General features: G+C 42.5%; 1 protein-coding gene across 4 annotated transcripts in view; it reads left to right on the plus strand.

Moving 5' to 3' along the window:
• Positions 1 to 22,881, plus strand: part of AFDN (afadin, adherens junction formation factor) — a 140,746-nt gene that overhangs the window by 20,852 nt on the left and 97,013 nt on the right. For all 4 annotated transcript variants that reach the window (XM_082668965.1, XM_082668967.1, XM_082668966.1 and 1 more), the window contains exon 2: positions 19,679 to 19,874. In XM_082668965.1, the coding sequence (XP_082525091.1) occupies positions 19,679 to 19,874 (196 nt within the window). The remainder of the gene's footprint in view (positions 1 to 19,678; positions 19,875 to 22,881) is intronic.

Raw genomic sequence — 22,881 nt, forward strand, 5'->3', positions numbered from 1 at the left:
ACTTTGCCCTTCTAAGTGTCTTTGCTAGATTAGTGCTGTTACAAGTCCTCCTAGACTTTGCCTTCAGCAGGAGTTCAGAGGGTGGTTCAAGATGGCGGAGTAGAAGGACGTGCGCTCACTCCCTCTTGCGAGAGCACCGGAATCACAACTAACTGCTGAACAGTCATCGACAGGAAGACACTGGAACTCCCCAAAAAAGATACCCCGCATCCAAAGACAAAGGAGAAGCCACAATGAGATGGTAGGAAGGGCGCAGTCACAATAAAATCAAATCCCATAACTGCTGGGTGGGTGACTCACAGACTGGAGAACACTTACACCACAGAAGTCCACCCACTAGAGTGAAGGTTCTGAGCCCCACATCAGGCTTCCCAACCTGGGGGTCCAGCAACAGGAGGAAGAATTCCCAGAGAATCAGATGTTGAAGGCTAGTGGGATTTGATTGCAGGACTTCGACAGGACTGGGGGAAACAGAGACTCCACTCTTGGAGGGCACACACAAAGCAGCGTGCGCATCAGGACCCAGGGGAAGGAGCAGTGACCCCACAGGAGACTGAACCGGACCTGCCTGCTAGTGTTGGGGGGTCTCCTGCAGAGGCATAGGGTGGCTCTGGCTCACCGTGAGGACAAGGACACTGGCAGCAGAAATTCTGGGAAGTACTCCTTGACATGAGCCCTCCCAGAGTCCACCATTAGCCCCACCACAGAGCCCAGGTAGGCTGCAGTGTTGGGTTGCCTCAGGCCAAACAACCAACAGGGAGGGAACACAGCCCCACCCATCAGCAGACAAGCGGATTAAAGTTTTACTGAGCTGCGCCCACCAGGGAAACACCCAGCTCTACCCACCACCAGCCCCTCCCACCAGGAAACTTGCACAAGCCTCTTAGATAGCCTCATCCACCAGAGGGCAGACAGCAGAAGCAAGAAGAACTGCAATCCTGCAGCCTGTGGAACTAAAACCACATTCACAGGAAGATAGACGAGATGAAAAGGCACAGGGCTATGTACCAGATGAAGGAACAAGATAAAACCCCAGAAAAACAACTAAATGAACTGGAGATAGGCAACGTTCCAGAAAAAGAATTCAGAATAATGATAGTGAAGATGATCCAGGACCTGGGAAAAAGAATGGAGGCAAAGATGGAGAAGATGCAAGAAATGTTTAACAAAGACCTAGAAGAATTAAAGAACAAACAGAGATGAACAATACAATAACTGAAATGAAAAATACGCTAGAAGGAATCAGTAGCAGAATAACTGAGGCAGATGAACGGATAAGTGACCTGGAAGACAGAATGGTGGAATGCACTGCTGCAGAACAGAATAAAGAAAAAAGAATGAAAAGAAATGAAGACAGACTACGAGGCCTCTGGGACAACATTAAAGGCAACAGCGTTCGCATTATAGGGGTCCCAGAAGGAGAAGAGAGAGAGAAAGAACCCGAGAAAATATTTGAAGAGATTATAGTCGAAAACTTCCCTAACATGGGAAAGGAAATAGCCACCCAAGTCCAGGAAGTGCAGCAAGTCTCATACAGGATAAACCCAAGGAGAAACATGCCAAGACACATAGTAATCAAACTGGCAAAAATTAAAGACAAAGAAAAATTATTGGAAGCAGCACGGGAAAAACGACAAATAACATATAAGGGAACTCCCATAAGGTCAACAGCTGATTTCTCAGCAGAAGCTCTACAAGCCAGAAGGGAGTGGCATGACATATTTAAAGTGATGAAAGGGAAGAACCTACAACCAAGATTACTTTATGCAACAAGGATTCAGATTCGATGGAGAAATCAAAAGCTTTACAGACAAGCAGAAGCTAAGAGAATTCATCACCACCAAACCAGCTCTACAACAAATGCTAAAGGAACTTCTCTAAGTGGGAAACACAAGAGAAGAAAAGGACCTACAAAAACAAATCCAAAACAATTGAGAAAATGGTAATAGGAACAAACATATTGATAATTACCTTAAACGTGAATGGATTAAATGCTCCAACCAAAAGACACAGGCTCGCTGAATGGATACAAAAACAAGACGCATATATATGCTGTCTACAAGAGACCCACTTCAGACCTAGGGACACATACAGACTGAAAGTGAGGGGATGGAAGAAGATATTCCATGCAAATGGAAATCAAAAGAAAGCTGGAGTAGCTATACTCATATCAGATAAAATAGACTTTAAAATAAAGAATGTTACAAGAGACAAGGAAGGACACTACATAATGATCAAGGGATCAATCCAAGAAGAAGACATAACAATTATAAGTAAATATGCACCCAACAGAGGAGCATCTCAATACATAAGGCAACTGCTAACGGCTGTAAAAGAGGAAATTGACAGTAACAGTAATAGTGGGGGACTTTAACACCTGACTTACACCAATGGACAGATCATCCAAACAGAAAATTAATAAGGAAACACAAGCTTTAAATGACACAATAGACCAGATAGATTTAATTGATATTTATAGGACATCCCATCCAAAAACAGCAGACTACATTTTCTTCTCAAGTGCACATGGAACATTCTCCAGGATAGATCACATCTTGGGTCACAAATCAAGCCTCAGTAAATTTAAGAAAATTGAAATCACATCAAGCATGTGTTCTGACCACAACGCTATGAGATTAGAAATCAATTACAGGGAAAAACACATAAGAAACACAAACACATGGAGGCTAAACAATACGTTACTAAATAACCAAGAGATCACTGAAGAAATCAAAGAGGAAATCAGAAAATATCTAGAGACAAATAACAATGAAAACACAGTGATCCAAAACCTATGGGATGCAGCAAAAGCAGTTCTAAGAGGGAAGTTTATAGCAATACAAGCTTACCTCAAGAAACAAGAGAGATCTCAAATAAACAATCTAGCCTTACACATAAAGGAACTAGAGAAAGAAGAACAAACTAAACCCATTTCTTAGTAAAGAAATCATAAAGATCAGAGCAGAAATAAATGAAACAGAAGCAAAGAAAACAGTAGCAAAGATCAATGACTGAAAGTTGGTTCTTTGAGAAGATAAACAAAATTGATAAAGCATTAGCCAGACTCATCAAGAAAAACAGGGAGAGGACTCAAATCAATAAAATTAGAAATGAAAAAGGAGGGCTTCCCTGGTGGCGCAGTGGTTGGGAGTCCACCTGCCGATGCAGGGGACATGGGTTCATGCCCCAGTCCGGGAAGATCCCACATGCTGCGGAGTGGCTGGGCCTGTGAGCCATGGCCGCTGGGCCTGTGCTTCCGGAGCCTGTGCTCCGCAATGGGAGGGGCCGCAGCGGTGGGAGGCCCATGTACTGCAAAAAAAAAAAGAAAGAAAGAAAGAAATGAAAAAGGAAAAGTTACAGCAGACACTGCAGAAATAAAAAGCATCCTAAGAGACTGCTACAAGCAACTCTGTGCCAATAAAATGGACAACCTGGAAGAAATGGACAAATTCTCAGTAAGGTATAACCTTCTGAGACTGAACCAGGAAGAAATGGAAAATGTGAACAGACCAATCACAAGTAATGAAATTGAAACTGTGATTAAAAATCTTCCAACAAACAAAAGTCCAGGACCAGATGGCTTCACGGATGAATTCTGTCAAACGTTTAGAGAAGAGCTAACACCCATCCTTCTCAGACTTTTCCAAAAAATTGCAGAGGAAGGAACACTTCCAAACTCATTCTATGAGGCCACCATCACCCTGATACCAAAACCAAAGATACTACAAAAGAAGAAAATTACGGACCAACATCACTCATGACTATAGATGCAAAAATCCTCAACAAAATACTAGCAAACAGAATCCAACAACACATTAAAAGGATCATACACCACGATCAAGTGGGATTTATCCCAGGGATGCAAGGATTCTTCAATATACGCAAATCAATCAATGTGATACACCATATTAACAAACTGAAGAATAAAAACCATATGATCTTCTCAATAGATGCAGAAAAAGCTTTTGACAAAATTCAGCACCCCATTTATGATTAAAAACTCTCCGGAAAGTGGGCACAGAGGGAACCTACCTCAACATAATAAAGGCCATATATGCTATGACAAACCACAGCAAACACCCTTCTCAATGGTGAAAAACTGGATGCATTTCCTTTAAGATCAAGAACAAGACAAGGATGTCCACTCTCACCACTGTTATCCAACATAGTTTTGGAACTCCTAGCCATGGCCATCAGAGAAGAAAAAGAAATAAAAGGAATACAAATTGGAAAAGAAGAAGTAAAACTGTCACTGTTTGCAGATGACATGATACTATACGTAGAGAATCCTAAAGATGCCACCAGAAAACTACTAGAGCTAATCAATGAATTTGGTAAAGTTGCAGGATACAAAATTAATGTGCAGAAATCTCTTGCATTCCTATATACTAATGATGAAAAATATGAAAGAGAAATTAAGGAAACACTCCCATTTACCATTGCAACAAAAAGAATAAAATACCTAGGAATAAACCTACCTAGGGAGACAAAAGACCTGTATGCAGAAAACTGTAAGACACTGATGAAAGAAATTAAAGATGATACCAACAGATGGAGAGATATACCATGTTCTTGGATTGGAAGAATCAATATTGTGAAAATGACTCTACTACCCAAAGCAATCTACAGATTCAGTGCAGTCCCTGTCAAATTACCAATGGCATTTTTCACAGAACTAGAACAAGAAATCTTAAAATTTTTATGGAGACACAAAAGACCCCGAATAGCCAAAGCAGTCTTAGGGGAAAAAATGGAGCTGGAGGAATCAGACTCCCTGACTTCAGACTATACTACAAAGCTACAGTAATCAAGACAATATGGTACTGGCACAAAAACAGAAACATAGATCAGTGGAACAAGATAGAAAGCCCAGAGATAAACCCACGCACCTATGGTCAACTAATCTATGACAAAGGAGGCAAGGATATACAATGGAGAAAAGAGTCTCTTCAATAAGTGGTGCTGGGAAAACTGGACAGCTACATGTAAAAGAATGAAATTAGCACACTCCGTAACACCATTCAAAAATAAACTCAAAACGGACCAGAGACCTAAATGTAAGACCGAACACTATAAAACTCTTAGAGGAAAACATAGGCAGAACACTCTATGACATAAATCACAGCAAGATTTTTTTGGATCCACCTCCTAGAGTAATGGAAATAAAAACAAAAATAAACAAATGGGACCTAATGAAACTTAAAAGCTTTTGCACAGCAAAGGAAACTACAAACAAGACGAAAAGACAACCCTCAGAATGGGAGAAAATGTTTGCAAACGAATCAACGGACAAAGGATTAGTCTCCAAAATATATAAACAGCTCATGCAGCTCAATATTAAGGAAACAAACAACCCAATCCAAAAATGAGCAGAAGTCCTAAATAGACATTTTTCCAAAGAAGACATACAGATGGCCAAGAAGCACATGAAAAGCTGCTCAACATCACTAATTAGTAGAGAAATGCAAATCAAAACTACAGTGAGGTATCACCTCACACCAGTTAGAATGGGCATCATCAGAAAATCGACAAGCAACAAATGCTGGAGAGGGTGTGGAGTAAAGGGGAACCCTCTTGCACTGTTGGTGGGAATGTAAATTGGTACAGCCACTATGGAGAACAGTATGGAGGTTCCTTAAAAAACTAAAAATAGAATTACCATATGACCCAGCAATCTCACTACTGGGCATATACCCATAGAAAACCATAATTCAAAAAAGACACATGCACCCCAATGTTCACTGCAGCAGTATTTACAATAGCCAGGACATGGAGGCAACCTAAATGCCCATTGACAGACAAATGGGTAAAGAAGATGTGGTACATATATACAATGGAATAATACTCAGCCATAAAGAGGAATGAAATTGGGTCATTTGTAGAGACATGGTTGGTTCTAGAGACTGTCATACAGAGTGAAGTAAGTCAGAAAGAGAAAAACAAATATATATTAACGCATATATGTGGAACCTAGAAGAATGGTACAGGTGAACCGGTTTGCAGGGCAGAAATAGAGACACAGATGTAGAGAACAAATGTTTGGAGACAAAGGGGGGAAAGTGGTGTTGGTGGGATGAATTGGGAGATTGGGATTGACATATATACACTTATATGTATAAAATGGATAACTGATGAGAACCTGCTGTATAAAAAAAATAAAAAAAATAAAAAGTACTTGTAAACAATATGCTTCCTTTCCAAAGTCTCTGCACTGGTTTATGCAGGTTACCTTTTTGTTTTTCTCTTACCCGGTACCAAGCGACATTCCAATCTCCTGTGGTCATTTGATAATGAAGAGTGAAACAGGAAGTACAGTCTGGAGGTACTGGTTGGCACCAGATATGCGGTTCAGGGTCCCTCATCGTAGCAGGGGAGAGAATGTCAGACGCTTGTACCAAAACAAAGTCTTTTGTTTTCTTTATAAAATCCCAACTAGAAGGCAGTAATGTTCATGTCACTGCTTTTGCACCCTCTATCCAAAAATTATTTTGTTTCTAATTTGTTCTTTCTACCTTGTTCCAACCCCCTTTAAAGTGTCTTATATGTAAGATATGAAAGGCCTTAAGATATGGAAGGACTCAAAAAACTGCCTGTGTTTCAAAATGTATTTTTTACTCATGCAGTATATACTACAGTAGAGATTTGAACATATTTTTAATTTAGGTAAGTTGCTTGAGTTTTTTTTTTAATCAAAATAGGTTGAGTACTATGAATTCAATTTTTAGTACATTAAAAGGATTCAGATGGAAGCATTTTGATTATAGGAAGCTTCTTTGAATCAGTTGTTATAGTTTGAGTATTTACTTTGCTATGAAAGTTACTGTAAATACAGTAAATGATAGTCTACCAGTTTCTGTATATAATTTGTATGGTGCATTACCCTTGTTCAAATTTAGAAACTTCTTTTTAATATTTCACATACTTAAGACTCAGTGCAGATATAAGAAGCAGGTTTTAAAAGACAATTTCCTCATTTATCTTTCTGGATTTTCTTTTGGATATTATAATATTGAGGTTGAGTTCAGGGACATGGTTATTTTCTTTGAACAAGAAGACATTTCAGCATTTTATATGTGTTGATTTGGTTACAGTCAGAGCATTGGAAAGGATTGATAACTTTTGGACAGTGAATTTCAGAAATAGAACTATGAATGTTGTACAGTGTGGTTTCTTCTGCAAAGCTTAGTATTTTGTATTTTTCATATACATGCATATAGACTTTTAATATGTGCTCAGTTTTTTGCCTTTGTGTGTATATTTGTATGTGTGTGTATATATATATATATATATTTTTTTTTTTTTTTTGCTAGAGATAGGATTATATACCTTGCAAACTAGTTCTCATGTAAGTATATGAACACTTGAGAACTTGTAGATGGGAAATGACATTTATCATTTAGTGCCTTTTTTGTGGCAGGTGTGTTTGTATGCCATAAATAACACAGTAATCACAAAACCCTGTGAAATAAATAGTGGCTTCTCCATTTTATAGGTAGGAAATGAGAGACTCAGATGTCTTACCCAGAGCTGCAAGCGCCTTAGGTGAAAGTCCTGGGACTTTTAACCACTGTCTGGCCATTCCTGAGGCTCTGCCTCACCTTCTTTCCACCACACACTGGCTGCTCAGTGTGAGCGAAAGATGTTTGGCCTCTGGTGTTAATTCCTTACCTGTCTGCGGTATCAAATTGCTTTGGATTTTTTCCCAGAGTCTCTTTTTATGAAAACAGGTTTATATTTAATACTATTTAGTTTGTACTTACAACTTATTTTCATATTTTTCATAGGAAAAATTTCAAACATAGATACAACTCACTTATATCCACCGCCCAGACTTCAGAATTTTCAAAATTTTGTCATTCTTAGTTCATTATTTTCTGTTGTTGTTTTTAGCTGAAGCGTTTTAAAGCTAATCCTAAAAACTAACGTTATTTCCCCTCTACTTCAGTGTGTATCTCAAAACAACTTAACCGTAAATACGGTAGCTCCATCAGTAAAATTAACCATAATTCCTTCTTTTCTAGTATCTAGACGACACTCAGATTTCCCTGTCTCCCTCGAGCATGTGTTTTTACAGTTAATTTATTTGAATCAGGATCCAAACAGGGTCCACACGTTATATTTAGTTCTCTTATGTTTCTTTTAACCTAGAGCATTCTAACCCCCCTCCCACCCCCATTTTTATTTCACGTCAGACTTGCTGAGAAAAAGTGCTCATTTTTCCTGTAGGACGTCCCTGTTCTGGACGGGCCTTTTCTTTTCTCCAAGGGTGGGCGGTGGAGTGTGACTTGTTTCTGTAGCTTCAAAGCCTTGGCGGTATCCAGCAGGGCCTCGTAAGCCGTGCCGTGTGTGTCCTGGGCCCCGTGCTGGTAGCGGAGGAGGAGCTGGGCCAGCCTGCGCCTCTGCACCCTCAGTGCCGGGTCCCCTCAGCCTTTCCGTCCTTGGCTCGGCCAGTGCCAGTCTTCGCCTAAATCAAGTAAGGGTTAAAAAATCGCGATCGGAATTCTGTCATTTCTTTCACATTTATTGGCGGGAATTCTTTAAAAAACAGAAGCACATCTTCCTCCTTTAAGCTACAGGAAAGCAAAAGGAATTATTAATTCTTTGACTTTAACTGCTTATTTTCCGACTGAGGAGTTGGTGCCCTTGTCGCCTCCAGTGGTAACAGTGATTTTGGTTTTGTTTGGGTTTTCTCATTTCTGTTTACTGTCATTATAAACTTGAGGATTTTCATGGATTCTGTGTCTCTGTGAGTTGCAGCCATTCTTCTTGCCGGTATTCAAATTGTCCGGATTTGGCCAGGTGCACCTTTTGTTTGGCTAGAGGGTTTTTTTTTTTTTGAGAAGTTTTTTTTGAGAACTTCCTTGTTTTATGGCATAACAAGGTGTCCCAAACTCATCTTGTCCATTTTGTGACCTATACCTGGATTAAACCATTTCTCCAGGGAGCCTGGGTTCCTTTTAGTGGAGAGTAGTATTTAGAGACAACGGTCTAGGTGCCAGAGGTGCTTATTTCTACAGCTTGTCTTTTGCTTCGTGACCATTTCAGTGGTAAGAGCTAGAAGATACTTTTCTGTGGGGAAAAAAAATCCATGAGTTCCTACTGATGTTTCCAGTTCAGATTTGGCCCTACTGGGTTTATATGTAATTACTTTGATTTTTAAAAGTCTCTTTTCTCTTACATTGAAAATTGTGTGTTTTTTTTTTTTTTTTTTTTTTTTTTGTGGTACGCGGGCCTCTCACTGCTGTGGCCTCTCCCGTTGCGGAGCACAGGCTCCGGACGCGCAGGCTCAGCGGCCATGGCTCACGGGCCCAGCCGCTCCGCGGCATGTGGGATCCTCCCGGACCGGGGCACGAACCCGTGTCCCCTGCATCGGCAGGTGGACTCTCAACCACTGCGCCACCAGGGAAGCCCGAAAATTGTGTGTTTGTAACTATATTAACACAGTACTTGTTTGCTTCATTCTATCATGTAGTTCTTGTATTAGGCATAATGGTACTAATATTATTATTAACAATAGGGCTTCTGAATAAAGATTAATATTTTTTCGCAAAATAATTATCCTTAGAATAGAGTCTACTAGGAATGTAAAGTCAAAACACTTTTCTAAGGTCACTTGAAAATGAGTCTTTTTTCTATATGGCAATGTGACCAACTTCATATATAGTTAGATGTTAATTTCTGTTTGTTTTAAATTTTTAGTGTTTACTTTTCGTTTAAGTTTTAATTTTTAAAATAATTAAATGGGTCCAGAGTTGAAGCTGTATAATAAAGTGGATTTAGAAAGGCTTTGCTTCCATCTTTTATTACATTTTGGTTTATCCACTTTAGGGAAGGTTTCTTTGTGCAGATATGATCAGGGGTGTATGTGTGTGTGTTTCTTGCCCTTTCACATAAAAGATGCTTACCATATACACTGTTTTGTTCCTTGCTTTTTTCACTTAACTGTGTACTTGTGATCCGTGCCATGTCACAGGGTGAAGAGTTTCCTCATTTCTTGTAGTGGCAGCATTTTATTCCATTATATGAAAGGACCAGAGTTTATTCAACCAGCATACCTTGCTGCAGCATTTCCAAACTTTTGCTGTTATAAATGGTGCTACAGTGAATAACTTTGCTAGTGTATCTTTGGAATAGATCCACAAAAGTAGAATTGCTGTGTCAAAAGGTACATGTGTATCTCATTTTGCCAAATATTGCCACAGTTCTGCTCCTTGGTGTACCTTGTTTTGCCAGCCCCACTAATAGAGGATGTTGTCAAACTTTCAGATTTTTACCAATTTGATTGAGAAACGGCATCTTATTATCTTTTTTTTTTTTGCGGTACGCGGGCCTCTCACTGTCGTGGCCTCTCCTGTTGCGGAGCACAGGCTCCGGACGCGCAGGCTCAGCGGCCATGGCTCACGGGCCCAGCCGCTCCGCGGCATGTGGGGTCCTCCCGGACCGAGGCACGAACCTGTGTCCCCTCCATCAGCAGGCGGACTCTCAACCACTGCGCCACCAGGGAAGCCCTTGTTATCTTATTTTAAAGTATTGAAGTTTTATCATTAATGAGGTGGTTCACCCTTTTTTATACTTGAGTCATATTCACTTCTTTGTGAAGTAACTGTTGAGGCTTTTTTTACCCATTTTAAAATGGGTTATTTATGTTTTTCTTCTCAAATTTTAGAGACTTTTTATATACTACATTATATTTCTTTCTGTCATGTAAGTTCGAAATGCTTTTTCCCCAGTGTGTCACTGGTCTTTGGACTTCACTTATTGTGTGCCTTTTTTTTTTTTGCTAAATTCAAGTTGTTGGGGTTTTTTTAAATTCATTTTTATTTTTGGCTGCGTTGGGTCTTCGTTGCTGCGTGTGGGCTTTCTCTAGGTGCGGTGAGCAGGGGCTACTCTTTGTTGTGGTGCGCAGGCTTCTCATTGCAGTGGCTTCTCTTGTTGCAGAGCGTGGGCTCTAGGTGCGCGGGCTTCAGTAGTTGTGGCGCACGGGCTTAGTTGCTCCACGGCATGTGGGAATCTTCCTGGACCAGGGCTCGAACCCATGTCCCCTGCATTGGCAGGCGGATTCTTAACCACTGTGCCACCAGGGAAGTCCCATCAAGTTTATTTTTATGTAGACAAGTTTATTAACATTTCTTAAATTGCCTTATGATGACATCTGTAATTTTTAAAGTGTGGGTTTCCATGAGGATATTTATTTATTACACAAGTTTTAAAAGCAATGTGTGAACTATGTACACTAACACTGTAGAGATGAACTTAAACTATTCATAGACATGCTCTCTGTGATTGTGGTAGGACTGGAAAGGAAGCTGCATCTTGGGGTTGGAAAGCTATGTGATCCCACTCACAGGAACCAGCCTGACTCAGTGGACACAGTGATGTCATTTCGTGTGTACGCCTGAGCGAGAGAGAGAGTAGGGCTGCCAGATTTGTAGATCAAGGAAATGCATTAGTCATGATGTGTCTGGACTTGAATCAAGGAATTCAACAGTGTCTTTCATCCTGTTCTTCTGTTTAAGGGCTGGATCTAAGTGCAGTGAGATGAATTAGGAACCGGGTGATTAGTTTTACCCAAAGGCTGTTGCTTAACAAATTAGTGCCAAGCTGGAGAAAGGTTCCTGGGTGGACTAATGGGGCAGTGACTCAAGACTTGTCATTTTACTGGAACCTCCTGTGAAACAGCAGTATTAGGTGCTCTCCAACAAGCTAATGTCATCTTAAATTGCATTAATTACAGGTATGATATTAGCATTAGCAGTATATTTGCAGCTGGTTAGACACACCTGGAGTTCTGTGATCAAGTCTGGAAACTATTTGAGGCTCAGAGGCTAGAACATGAATGTGTTCAGGAGAGAAGTGAACACAGTAGTAAGTGGATCTGAGATTATGTCCCAGGTAGGAGAAGACTTGGTTGAATGGGAATTAGAATGCGATGTTGAAGAGGTTCCAGGCTTATTCTGAGTCTTGGGTCCCCACCAGGACAGTTTTATCCCCTGGGGAGTCTGTGCAGGTATCTGGAGGCAATTTTGGTTGCCACAGCTGGGTGGGTGCTGCTGGCATCCGGTAGATAGAGGCCAGGGATGTTCTAGGCAGCCCGCAGAGCACAGCACAGCTCCCACAGCAAGGAATCAATCCAGCCCAAAACGTCAGAAGCCCTTTTCTCCATCTAAACCCATTTACCGTGACCGGTAGTAAGAAAGAACTGCCTTTTTCCTAGGAGCCCAGGGCGTGCACAGGAGCGCGCCTGGAGCTGAAGTCTCCTAGCCCAGAGCGCATGGTGCCTGGGAAATCTACTCTGCCCTGCTTCACGTCATCAGTGAATGGAAAAGAATGATCATTCATAAACCACGGTTTGAATACAGGTCTCAATGATACCAACAGGCAAAGTTAAGCAGTTGGCAAAGCGACGTGAGATGAATCTTGCTTTTGTATAAGGCGGTACTTTCTAGCTGTCGAGCTGCACAAAGAAAGCATCCGTTGCTTGGCTGGATGGTGCGTTTGTTATCACTGGAGATGTTCCATGGCGTTCTTAACTTGAGGTCTATGAATACATCCCATGGGATCTTTCAACGTGGGTGAGAAAATAAGTACATCTTAATTTTCAGTAAATTTTATTAGCCTCTAACTGAAATTTAGCATTTTCTTCATTTATGAGTTTAATCTCATATCTACTTCAAAATTGGAGTTCTAAAATTTTAAATGCATAAAATAAAATCTAGGCCTTATTTAATGTTAATAAAGAATACTCATGTTACTATGTCACAGGTTTTAAAAATATTTTAATAATTGTATTTTAATGTAATTGTTCACTTTGCAATCCTTTGTATTTTATTTTATGCATTTAACTTTTTTTTTTTTTTCGGTACGTGGGCCCCTCACTGTCGTGGCCTCTCCTGCTGCGGAGCACAGGCTCTGGACGCACAGGCTCAGCGGCCATGGCTCACGGGCCCAGCCGCTCCGCGGCATGTGGGATCTTCCCGGACCGGGGCACGAACCCGCGCCCCCTGCATCGGCAGGCGGACTCTCCACCACTGCGCCCCCAGGGAAGCCCCATTTAACATTTTTATTCTGAGAAGAGTTGCATAGGCTTCGCCAGACTGCCGAAGGATCCATGGCAAAGTTGGGTAGACCCCCGCCTAGAGAGGTGGCTTTGAGGGCTGTTTCGTTTACCTCTGTGCTGCACTTTACATTTGTACAAGTGCAGTGTTTAAAGGTTACAGTAGAAATAAAGATGGTCTTTAATCACATTTGTGATTATTGCTCTTCGGTCATGTGGGTTTAATGTGTTCTTCAAGTCGTCATATCTTTCGCTTCCCCAGTGTATGTTGTGTGGTAGGTATTCAGATACAGATTAAAAATTCTAAGAGGACTGTGGGGAAGACGTTGACCTTTTGATCCCGTCATAATGCTGACTGAGGGCGGGTAGAGTTCCGGGTCCGACGGAGTCTCACAGGGAAGCACAGACGGAACTTGCCTGGGAGCCGGCAGACTTCATGGCTCGTCGTTCTGTGTTGTGAGCGGGCAGGTGTTACGTAGATAATGTTGGCAGTGATTACTGTGGCCTTTAAAGAAAAAAAACGTTGGCCGATTGGTTTTCATGGCAGCCTGTGTTTTCTGGCAGAGAATTGTCTTATTTATAATGTTGACATGGTTGGATACTGGATGGATTTTTGCTAGAGTTCATTAAAGGGGCGATCTGCGTGTGTTCTCTCTGTGGGACATGTGTGTTTTCGATCGGTTTTTTAGTCCAGAGAACTTTTATCCTGAAAGATGACTTTTTCCCATTTTCAGTGAACTTGGTCTTCCTCAGCTTTGGTAAACTAGCCTCAAGATGTTAGGAGAACAGTAGTTGGCTCACATCCAACAGGTGTGCATTGTGATGTGTTAGAGATTCTGCCTTTATTTTCAGACAGAAAGATGTATTGGAGTCATTTTATTATAAAGACCAGTTAGACGTGTGCAGGTATAAACTGTTGCTGGGTGAGGATTGCTGGGTCAGAGCAGCTGCTCTCAGATGACGACTCAGGCTCGCTGCAGACACGGTGTGTTCCGTTCCAGATGCCACAGTAAAGCGAGGCACATGGATTTGTGTTGGTTTCCGGTTGCATATAAAAGTTATGTTTACATGATCCTGTAGTCTGTTAAGTGCACGGTAGCATTATGTCTGAAAAAACAATGTACATACCTTCATTAAAAAAGAGTTTATTGCTAAAAATTGCTAACCATTCATCATCTGACAACGCAGGGTTGCCTCAGATCTTCAATTTGTAAAAACCGCAGTATCTGTGAAGTGCAGTACAGTGAGATGTGCCTGTAGGCCAGTTTATGTCACACAGAGTGATGGAGCCCTGGGAGGCCGGGTGATGAAACAGAAATGATTGCCATGGGCAGAAGTGGGTGAAGGTACTTTCCAGATAGTTCTTTCAAGCTTTCAGGAGTATTTGTCTTGCAAAAGTTTTAGGTAATGAAATGCATATAATTTTAAAAAGTATTCTTGAAGTACTGGTTTAAAAAATAGTTCATACAAGTTTAAAAGATAGTGTTTATACAAGTAAGATTGCAGAAACCCATATTCAAGTATTTCTTCCATTCTCTACCTAACCTGTTGACATTGAAATGTTACTTCTGTTTTTAACGACGTGAGTCAGACGGCGGTTGTGCTGTTGATGGTTTATGTAGTGACGTGTGTGTGTTGAAGGCACGGCTGTATCTTTTCTTAACATTTTGCCCGTGTTGGAGGCGCCAGCCTGGGAATAAAGTGTGTGTGTGTGTGTGTGTGTGTGTGTGTGTGTAAAGTGGTGGTACTGTCAGTGGCTGTGCCCTCCGGGGGGGTTGGGACGCTGAGTACCTGTTTGCAGGTAGCATTGTCGTGCTACAGGCTAAGACGTGGATTTCAAATAACTGCTGAAAGTGAGGAGAAGAAACGTGCGTGGAGCCTGGTTGCCCTGTTTAAGCTTTAGAGCAAGTCGTTCTGATTAGCTTGAGCCAGAGGAGATTTGGGGTTGCTCTGGTGAGTTTCTGTTCTTTTGGATAAGAAGGCCGATTGGTTATCAGTTTCATTCACTAATGAGATATTGATAAAATATTGAAAAGCAAGTCTCCATCTTTAACTCGTGGTTCCTTGCTTTGGCTCTTTAGTGTGTAATTTCATAAGAAGCCTTCTCTCTCTCTCTTTTTTGTCTGTTGCATTCTTTCTGATAAACATGAAAATGCTTTTGTTTCAGAGTGGTTAACACAGCCCCAGGCAGTGTTGCATTTCTGTTGTAGAATTCGTCAGTGATCGTGTTTCTCACTTTATGTAAAGGTGAGTATATACCTTTAGGAAAAAAAGAAAGGTGTTTTCCTGTCAGGAAAAGTAACCATCAAGGAAAGGAACCAAGTGATGGTTATATTGTCTTTTCCTTCCCTCTGCACTGAGCTGTTGTGGTGGATATGCAGTACGCAGGTGACGAGAGGGGCTTGGTTCCTGTCCCGCCAGCTCCAGACAGAAGTTTCTCCCTGAAAACTCGCTGCCAGCAGGCAGCACTTCACCCAGATAAGGGAGGCCCTGCAGCAGTGCTTTTATTTTAAAGATTTTTTTTTTAAGGTCAAGTCTTTTATTGATTTATTTATTCTTAGCCGCGTTGCGTCTTCGTTGCTGCATGAGGGCTTTCTGTAGTTGCAGCGAGCGGGGGCTACTCTTTGTTGCAGTGCGTGGGCTTCTCATGGCGGTGGCTTCTCCTGTTGTGGAGCACGGGCTGTAGGTGCGCGGGTTTCAGTAGTTGTGGCATGTAGGCTCAGTAGTTGTGGGTCACGGGCTCTAGGTGTGCGGGCTTCAGTAGTTGTGGCTCGCGGGCTCAGTAGTTGTGGCTCGCAGGCTCAGTAGTTGTGGCTTGCAGGCTCAGTAGTTGTGGCTCACGGGCTTAGTTGCTCCGCGGCATGTGGGATCTTCCTAGATCAGGGATTGGACCCGTGTCCCCTGCATTGGCAGGCGGATTCTTAACCACTGCGCCACCAGGGACGTCCCAGTGCTTTTATTTTAAATGCTGTTTTATCTTGGGTGATAGGTGTAACCAGCACTAAGGAGGGGAGGAGTCTTTTTTAAGGAAATGTTTGCCTTTATAAAATTACGGCCGTGTTGGCTGCAGCAGCATCAGAATTCCAGCTGGCTACTGATTGCAAGTGTAAAGTTTTGTTTTTCAGAGTTCTGATCAGGTGAGAACAGACAACCATAGCTGGAGGCATCAGACATTGTTGCTGGAAGTTTTGACTCAAATGGGTTTGATTTTTATGTGTGAAGCATTGGAGACCGAGGGAGGACCTGGACTGTGAATGAAAGCTCCTCATCTCAGAAGAGCTGCCGTCCGTGGAGAGGCCGAGAGGAAGTCACCTTAGGAAGGGGCCCAGGCACTGCTGGCGCCTCCACTTTATAGTTGAGGGCATCCGAGCTCACGTGGGTGATGAAGACTCTCTCAGGGGTGCCTGCTCTCCTGTGCTCTGCTGTGCCTCCCCCGGGTGTCCCCCTGCGCCGGGCTGGGCTCCGTGGGGAGTGGGGGCCATGAGGACACCTGCAGCTGAGCACGTGCTGTCCAGGTCTCCAGCCCCTCTGAACCTTCGCTCTCAGTTACTCAGCTGTCCTCTGGTGCCTGCAGCCCGCCACTTGGTGGCTGTGTGATTGTAGCTCATGTGCTTAGCCTCTCTGGACCTCGTTTTTCTTTTTTCCCCTGTGCAGTGGGGCTGATGGTAGTACCTAACCCTTAGTTTGGGGAATTAAATGCTGAACCGTCAGTATCTGGCACATGGTAGACCCTCATATATATTAGTTAGTTATTACTGTGTGTTAGTTTGGGCACTACATGCCCAGTTTTTAGGTTCAGGAGCTTGATTTTAGCAGCCTTCTCAGGTTTGATAAAATTCTGTGGACTTATTCACACCAGCCAAAATTAGCTGAATGATCGAACAGAACGCTAATGTGTTCATTCATTAAGGGACCACCCCAGTAACGACTCTACTCACATGTTCTGTGTGATGTCAAGGTCACCAGGCAAACTAATTAATAGTTATTTATTAATACTTATTTAGTGCAAATGAAATCAAATCAAAGGTAGTTTTTATTGGCTACTTTATTTAGGCTCGACAGACCTGGAGAATTTTTTCTTTAAAAACATCAATAGAAATATTATTACTTCTCTGTAGACAGCTGTTGCTTGCTGGAGACCTGTGTCTGTAACCTTGGGTGTACTCTATTTAAAAAAAAATCTTTTATCTCAACATTTTATGTAAGATCAGTAGCTGAACCACATTAATAATGGAGGGTTAATATTTGTAGTTTTCTTTGTACCTATAAAGGGTAGTAATCTGTACGTGAGGGACTTTGATGAGGGTGACCAAGGATACGGGGGGCTGTCTCCAGGCTTGCCTCCATCTAGTTCTAGATGCTTTCCTTTGTTCTTGCCCAGTTGGGGTGGGCAGCCCCTCTCAGCCACAGATGCTGCCTCTGTTCCTTCAGTATCTGGTAGTTGGGAATTACTTGTTGGCTGTTCTCAGAGAAGCTGGTGCTTTCGTGTCTTTCGGGACCTGTAGGTGTATCTAGCTGTTTTATTCTCATCACAAATGATGTATTTAGAATGACCCAGTTATCAAAACGATTGAGTGCTACGGAGGGTAATCTAGAGAGGTGTAAGGGTGGGCTTCAGAGGAGACTGCTGGGTGCAGCGTAAAGATGATTTCAGGGCGGCGGTGGTGAAAGCGGAATTCTGGGATAAAAATGTGACTCCCATAATAAAAACTTCAGTGTGTGACCAGATTTCCAGACTAGGTGTTGCTTTCTGAAGCGCTGTCTCAGGGGCCTGTGGAGGAGGTTGGTCGGCAGGAAGAGTGAGACCTGGAATGGGGGTCCCTGAGTGACTTCCCGGGGCTGGGGCCAGGGGAGACATGTGGAGAGCGTTGAGCACCGTGCCTGGCTGGGGCAGATGCGTGCTGAGGAGGCCTTGGCTGTTCCTGGCGTTGACCCGAACCTGCGTACAGATTCTGAGTTGAGGGCATCTCTCCCGTGCATCCTTACTTACGGCCTTTAGGGTTGCCAGACTAACATGGAGATGGAGATATTTATTTTTAAAGGATATCAGCCTAATTTTTTTTGCTGCTTGACCCAGGCCAGACAAAGAAGACTCCTAATTCATTAAGCCTTCTCAGCTCTCACCCCGTAACCGTGGTCCTGCTTCATCCCAGAGTCCGTGGTTCAGTGGTGTTCTTCTGACACACATGCTCACTTACCTGTGTTTCTCCCCGGGGCAGGGGGAACAGGGAGGGCGGGTGGCCCAGTGGGCAGGGTCTGGGCGAGCACAGTAAAAGCTTCGTTGCTAGAAACGTGCCTTATAGTCTCGTTTTTCCGGTTTAACTTTCGAATGGTTACACCATTAACCCCATTCTATCAATAATATTCCATTTGCCTGCCTTTTCTTCAGATAAATACTTCCCAGTTCATAATTTTCAGTGAAGGTTAGGCTACTGGACTGGGACGTGGGCAGAAGCTTGACTGTGATGGTCTCTGAGCTGCAGGAGAAACTTGACGTCTGAGAGCGAAAGCCACTGCGAGGAAGAAAGCGAGGACTGATTTATCCGACTGGGTTTTGACAAGGTTTTGGATGGATTCTGGATGCATTTGGAGGTGGAGAGACTCCATGTGTCAGACGTGGCGGGGAGAGAAAGGCGGCCGTTGAAGAGCAGCCCGGCCGAGGCTTTTTGCTGCAGGAGGCTGAGCACAGAACCTCGGGGTCGGGTCACAAGTGCTCCTCAGGAGTTGGCGGGGAGCTGTGCTTTGTTCTGTGTTCATGGGAGTAATGGGGTGCACGGGAACCCTGGACCTCACTCTCTTACATCCCCAGATAAAGTGTAACCTGCCAAACAAACACGGATTCTCTTTGATGCGATGGTTCCCAGTCTGTGGGATGTGAACTGCTGAGTCTTATTTTCACAGTGATAGCAAAGGGCCTGAATAACCATCTCGTAATTGATTGAAAAGAAAAAAAAAAAGGAAGCCATGGGAAGGAGCCTTCCACAGTCACATGGGCTTCAGCCTGCTTGAAGTAGTCTTTGGTTGACATTCTGTCGAATTTTTCTCTAGAAGTAAGGTTTTAAGAAAAATCTAAATTGTGTCTGTTGATTTGGGGCAAGTCGTTCATAGTGAAAATTACTTACAATTACATTCCGCTAACGCTGAGTTTCCATTTCTTCACGTTCATGGTAGGATTGGGGTTAACATCGCCCCTCTGCTTTTAGAACAGTCTCTTCATTTAGGCTTTGTAATCTCGGGATGGGCTGGCACCTCGGGCAGATAGGCGTATGGACTTCAAAGTTCAGTGGATCTGGGTTTAATTCTGGATTTGCTGCATAACCAACTGCTTGAGCAAGATGCTCAAACTCTGTGAGTTTTAAAGACCGAATCTTGAGAATTGGGTTTGGTCATAGTATCTGCTTCACTGGGTTGTTACAAAGACGTGATAAAACGATGCCTGTCCAGGTGTGCCTGGCATTTGCTGACGGCTCTGACGCCGGGTGCTCTACAGCCGTTACCTTATACTTGAGACACGTAAGGAGGAGACAGATTGTAAATAACTTGTCCCAAGTCACATAATTAAATTTGAAGACATCATTTTAGGATGTTGTTTTTCCAAAAATGTATCATTTGTTTTCCTTTTAGGATTTGGAGTTCCATGGAGTGATGAGATTTTATTTTCAAGATAAAGCTGCTGGGAACTTTGCAACAAAATGTATCCGGGTCTCTAGTACCGCCACCACTCAGGACGTGCTGGAAACGCTCGCTGAGAAATTCCGCCCTGACATGCGGATGTTGTCATCACCCAAGTACTCCCTGTACGAAGTGCATGTCAGCGGAGGTCAGTGGACACAGACGGGGCTTGGGGGCCCTGCTTTACTGCTGACCCCCTCTTTCTTATTCTGGAGGGGCCGGGGAAGCAGTTAACGGGTTGGCAAAACTCGAGTATGTCTGCGAAATGTCCTTGTAAGTTCCTAGTAGGTGCGTTTATTTGTTGGGAGTTAGAATGAATAGATTAGTTTTACGTGTGCTCACTTCTCCAAAGATAAGTAGCATAGCGTTTCATAATTGAAATTCTCCAGCAGGTCTGTCACATACATTCATGGTACAGTAGGCTGCTTAATTTTGGAGAAGTATTTCATGTAACTCTTCTGCATAGGTTATAATATTACAATTAACGATAGCCCAGTGTTTTATGAGTACAGTATTTTATGGGTAAAACCCAGTGTTTTATCATGCTTGCTGTAATACTTTTGTAATGTGAAACAGTAACGTTCTTTTTTTTTTTTTTTTTTTTAGTAACGTTCTTTGGGAACAATTAGGACATCTTGAGGAAACTCTCTTATGTAGTTAGTAGTTTCTCCTTGTTTTAAGATTTGAAATTTCTGAAAGTATCCTATATATCACATGGCAATTGAAGTTGAACTGATTAGAAATGTAGAAATTTATAAAATTTTTTATGAATGCTTTTGAAGTACTGAGTCACCTGTTTAAAAAAAATAACAAATTCCAGTTAATGCAGTAAACAAAGGATTGTATATAGTACAAGCCCAATTTGAATACCTGTTTAAGTTTCAGCCACAAAACCTGTTGGAACATAATTTATTTTTCTTATCTTCAAAAGTGCAGCTTTCTTTGTACATTTGAAATTGGGCTGAAATTTTTGTAGTGTGTGGAATTCAGGTGTCACCAAATGCTACCAGTATTATATTAGGTAGGCTGTACTTGTTTATCACTCGTTTAAGGTTACTAGGGTATCACCTACATAAATAATACCCAAACTGAATTTGACAATAGTGGATGGTCTCAATTTTGGACGTTTTTTTGAGGTTGAATTCTCCTTTTACCTTAGAATCTTTTTAAATAGGTTACAAAGAGGAAGAAAGTATTTCTCACTTTCAGCCCTCTTCTCGCTGCACCATTGGGTCATTTGAATGCTGCCAAGTGAGGTCTTTGAAATGCTATCTAAGATTGGGATTTGAGATCTAAAAATGGAATGGGTTTGATTTTTTTTAAAGAACATTTTTTCTTTAAACTTTCTTTGCTAGATTTGTTTTTAATTAAAAAGTAAAATATGTTACTTGTAAGGGATGAAAACACAAGGAAGGTGTGTAAAGAAGGAAGTGTTCACCATCTTCCCCCGCCCCTGCAGTGACCACTAGGCTGGCCTGGCCGTGTCCTCCTGCACCTTCATACCCCGCCAGCGTCTCAGAGAGGAGCAGACCCTGGCGTGCAGGTTCTCAATCTCTTTCGGGTCACGGAGCCCTTAGTGTGTCAGTAATTGTTTTAGTGGCATCTCTAGGCCAAAGGAAATACCTAACAGTTCATTTTACTGCATAGATTCAGACGCGTTCATCAGGATTTACACTTTAACAGCTTGGTGGATGTGTGAAAAAACAGTACAGATCAGATGAAAGGAAAACTGAAAATTTCATCTCGTTCTTAACCACAGTTGCTCCCTGACGGGGCACGTGTGCCTCCTGGGCCCTGCCCAGCTCCTGGGTGGGGGCAGTGCCCTCCTTTCCTGTTCACATTGGTTTGCGGGCAGTGCTTGTTTCTACAGCGCCGTGGAAAGCCCGATGTGACCCTGGTGGGACAGTGCGCAACCTGGTGGGAACCAGCAGCTCCTGCAGCATCCGGCAGGTGCAGCTCGTTTCGCTGGAAATGTAACGTGCTCCTCAGTGAGCCGCTGGACACCGCAGCTGCTGTGTGAACCAGAGCGCTGGCCCAGCACCATGGAAACGCCACTCTCAGCTCTTCTCTGCGTTAGGGTTCCTTGTGTGAAATCAACGGGAAAAGTAAAAAGGATTCTGCTCTTCTAACATAAGGCAGAAGATACCTTAAGTTACAAAGTTGTAGCAGGGCCCTAATTATATTTGCATGCAGTAGTTAGGCACGTATGCTTTACAACAGCTCACCTTGTTTTTGTTTTATGATTTAGACTTAATTGTTCTTAAGACTGGTTCTCTAAAAAACATGCCACGAGGGATTTTGATCTAGTGAAGATTCTGCAACACGAACAACTTGGTAATTTTGGTTTTGCAGCAGGAATTTGGAACTTCTTGATCCAATATGTGACTTACTACTCTTTTCTCATATTTTCAGTTGATAAAATAATGACTTAGAATTTTTTTCCTGTATTCTGATCATTAACACTGCTGTTTACCTATAATATTCACTGAAAGCCTCTATAAACTATCTTCTCAGTTTGCCCCGTTGACTTGCTTCCTGTACCAATGTCATTCACCCCCTCTGGTCTCACTGCTTCCTGTCTTTGCTGCCCGTGTTGTGGTGCATCCTGTGTGCGTTTACCTGGGTAATCCTTGCCAGCTCTCGGCTTCTAGTAGGTGGTCAGGCTGTGTAGGGCCCTCAGTGGGCTGCCATGAGGCTTGTTAGGTTTCTAGTAAGGGAGGAAGTAGTCACTTAACATAGCACTTCATCGACAGAGAAAAGGCTGGTGCTTCATGGTGGGAGGGGCTGTGCGGGTCGAGGAGTGTGCGTTTTGGAGACGAGAATCAGAGGTACAGGGGGAGGAGGGAGAGTGAAGACTGATGGCGGTGGTGCCGTTTCTTGACAGCATCTTAACATTAAGAAAAATCCCATGAATCAGTGGAACTTCTGTGTGATATTAACATTATTTCTGTATTTTCCAGTTGTATGTGAGGGAATTTGATTTATAGAAACAAACGTACGGCAAAGCCCTGCTTATAATTTTTTCTAGTCCATGTGTATTTCTCTTATTTTCTGGGTTAGATTCTAAATGTTGCCAGGAAGCTGTGCCTGGTCTGTGTCTGGCATTGGACACGTGCTAGTACACATATAGTAGCACCAAAATACTGAATTAGTCA

Source organism: Grampus griseus (assembly GCF_964374135.1).
Source record: "Grampus griseus genome assembly, chromosome: 13".
In the NCBI taxonomy this organism is placed as follows: domain Eukaryota; kingdom Metazoa; phylum Chordata; class Mammalia; order Artiodactyla; family Delphinidae; genus Grampus; species Grampus griseus.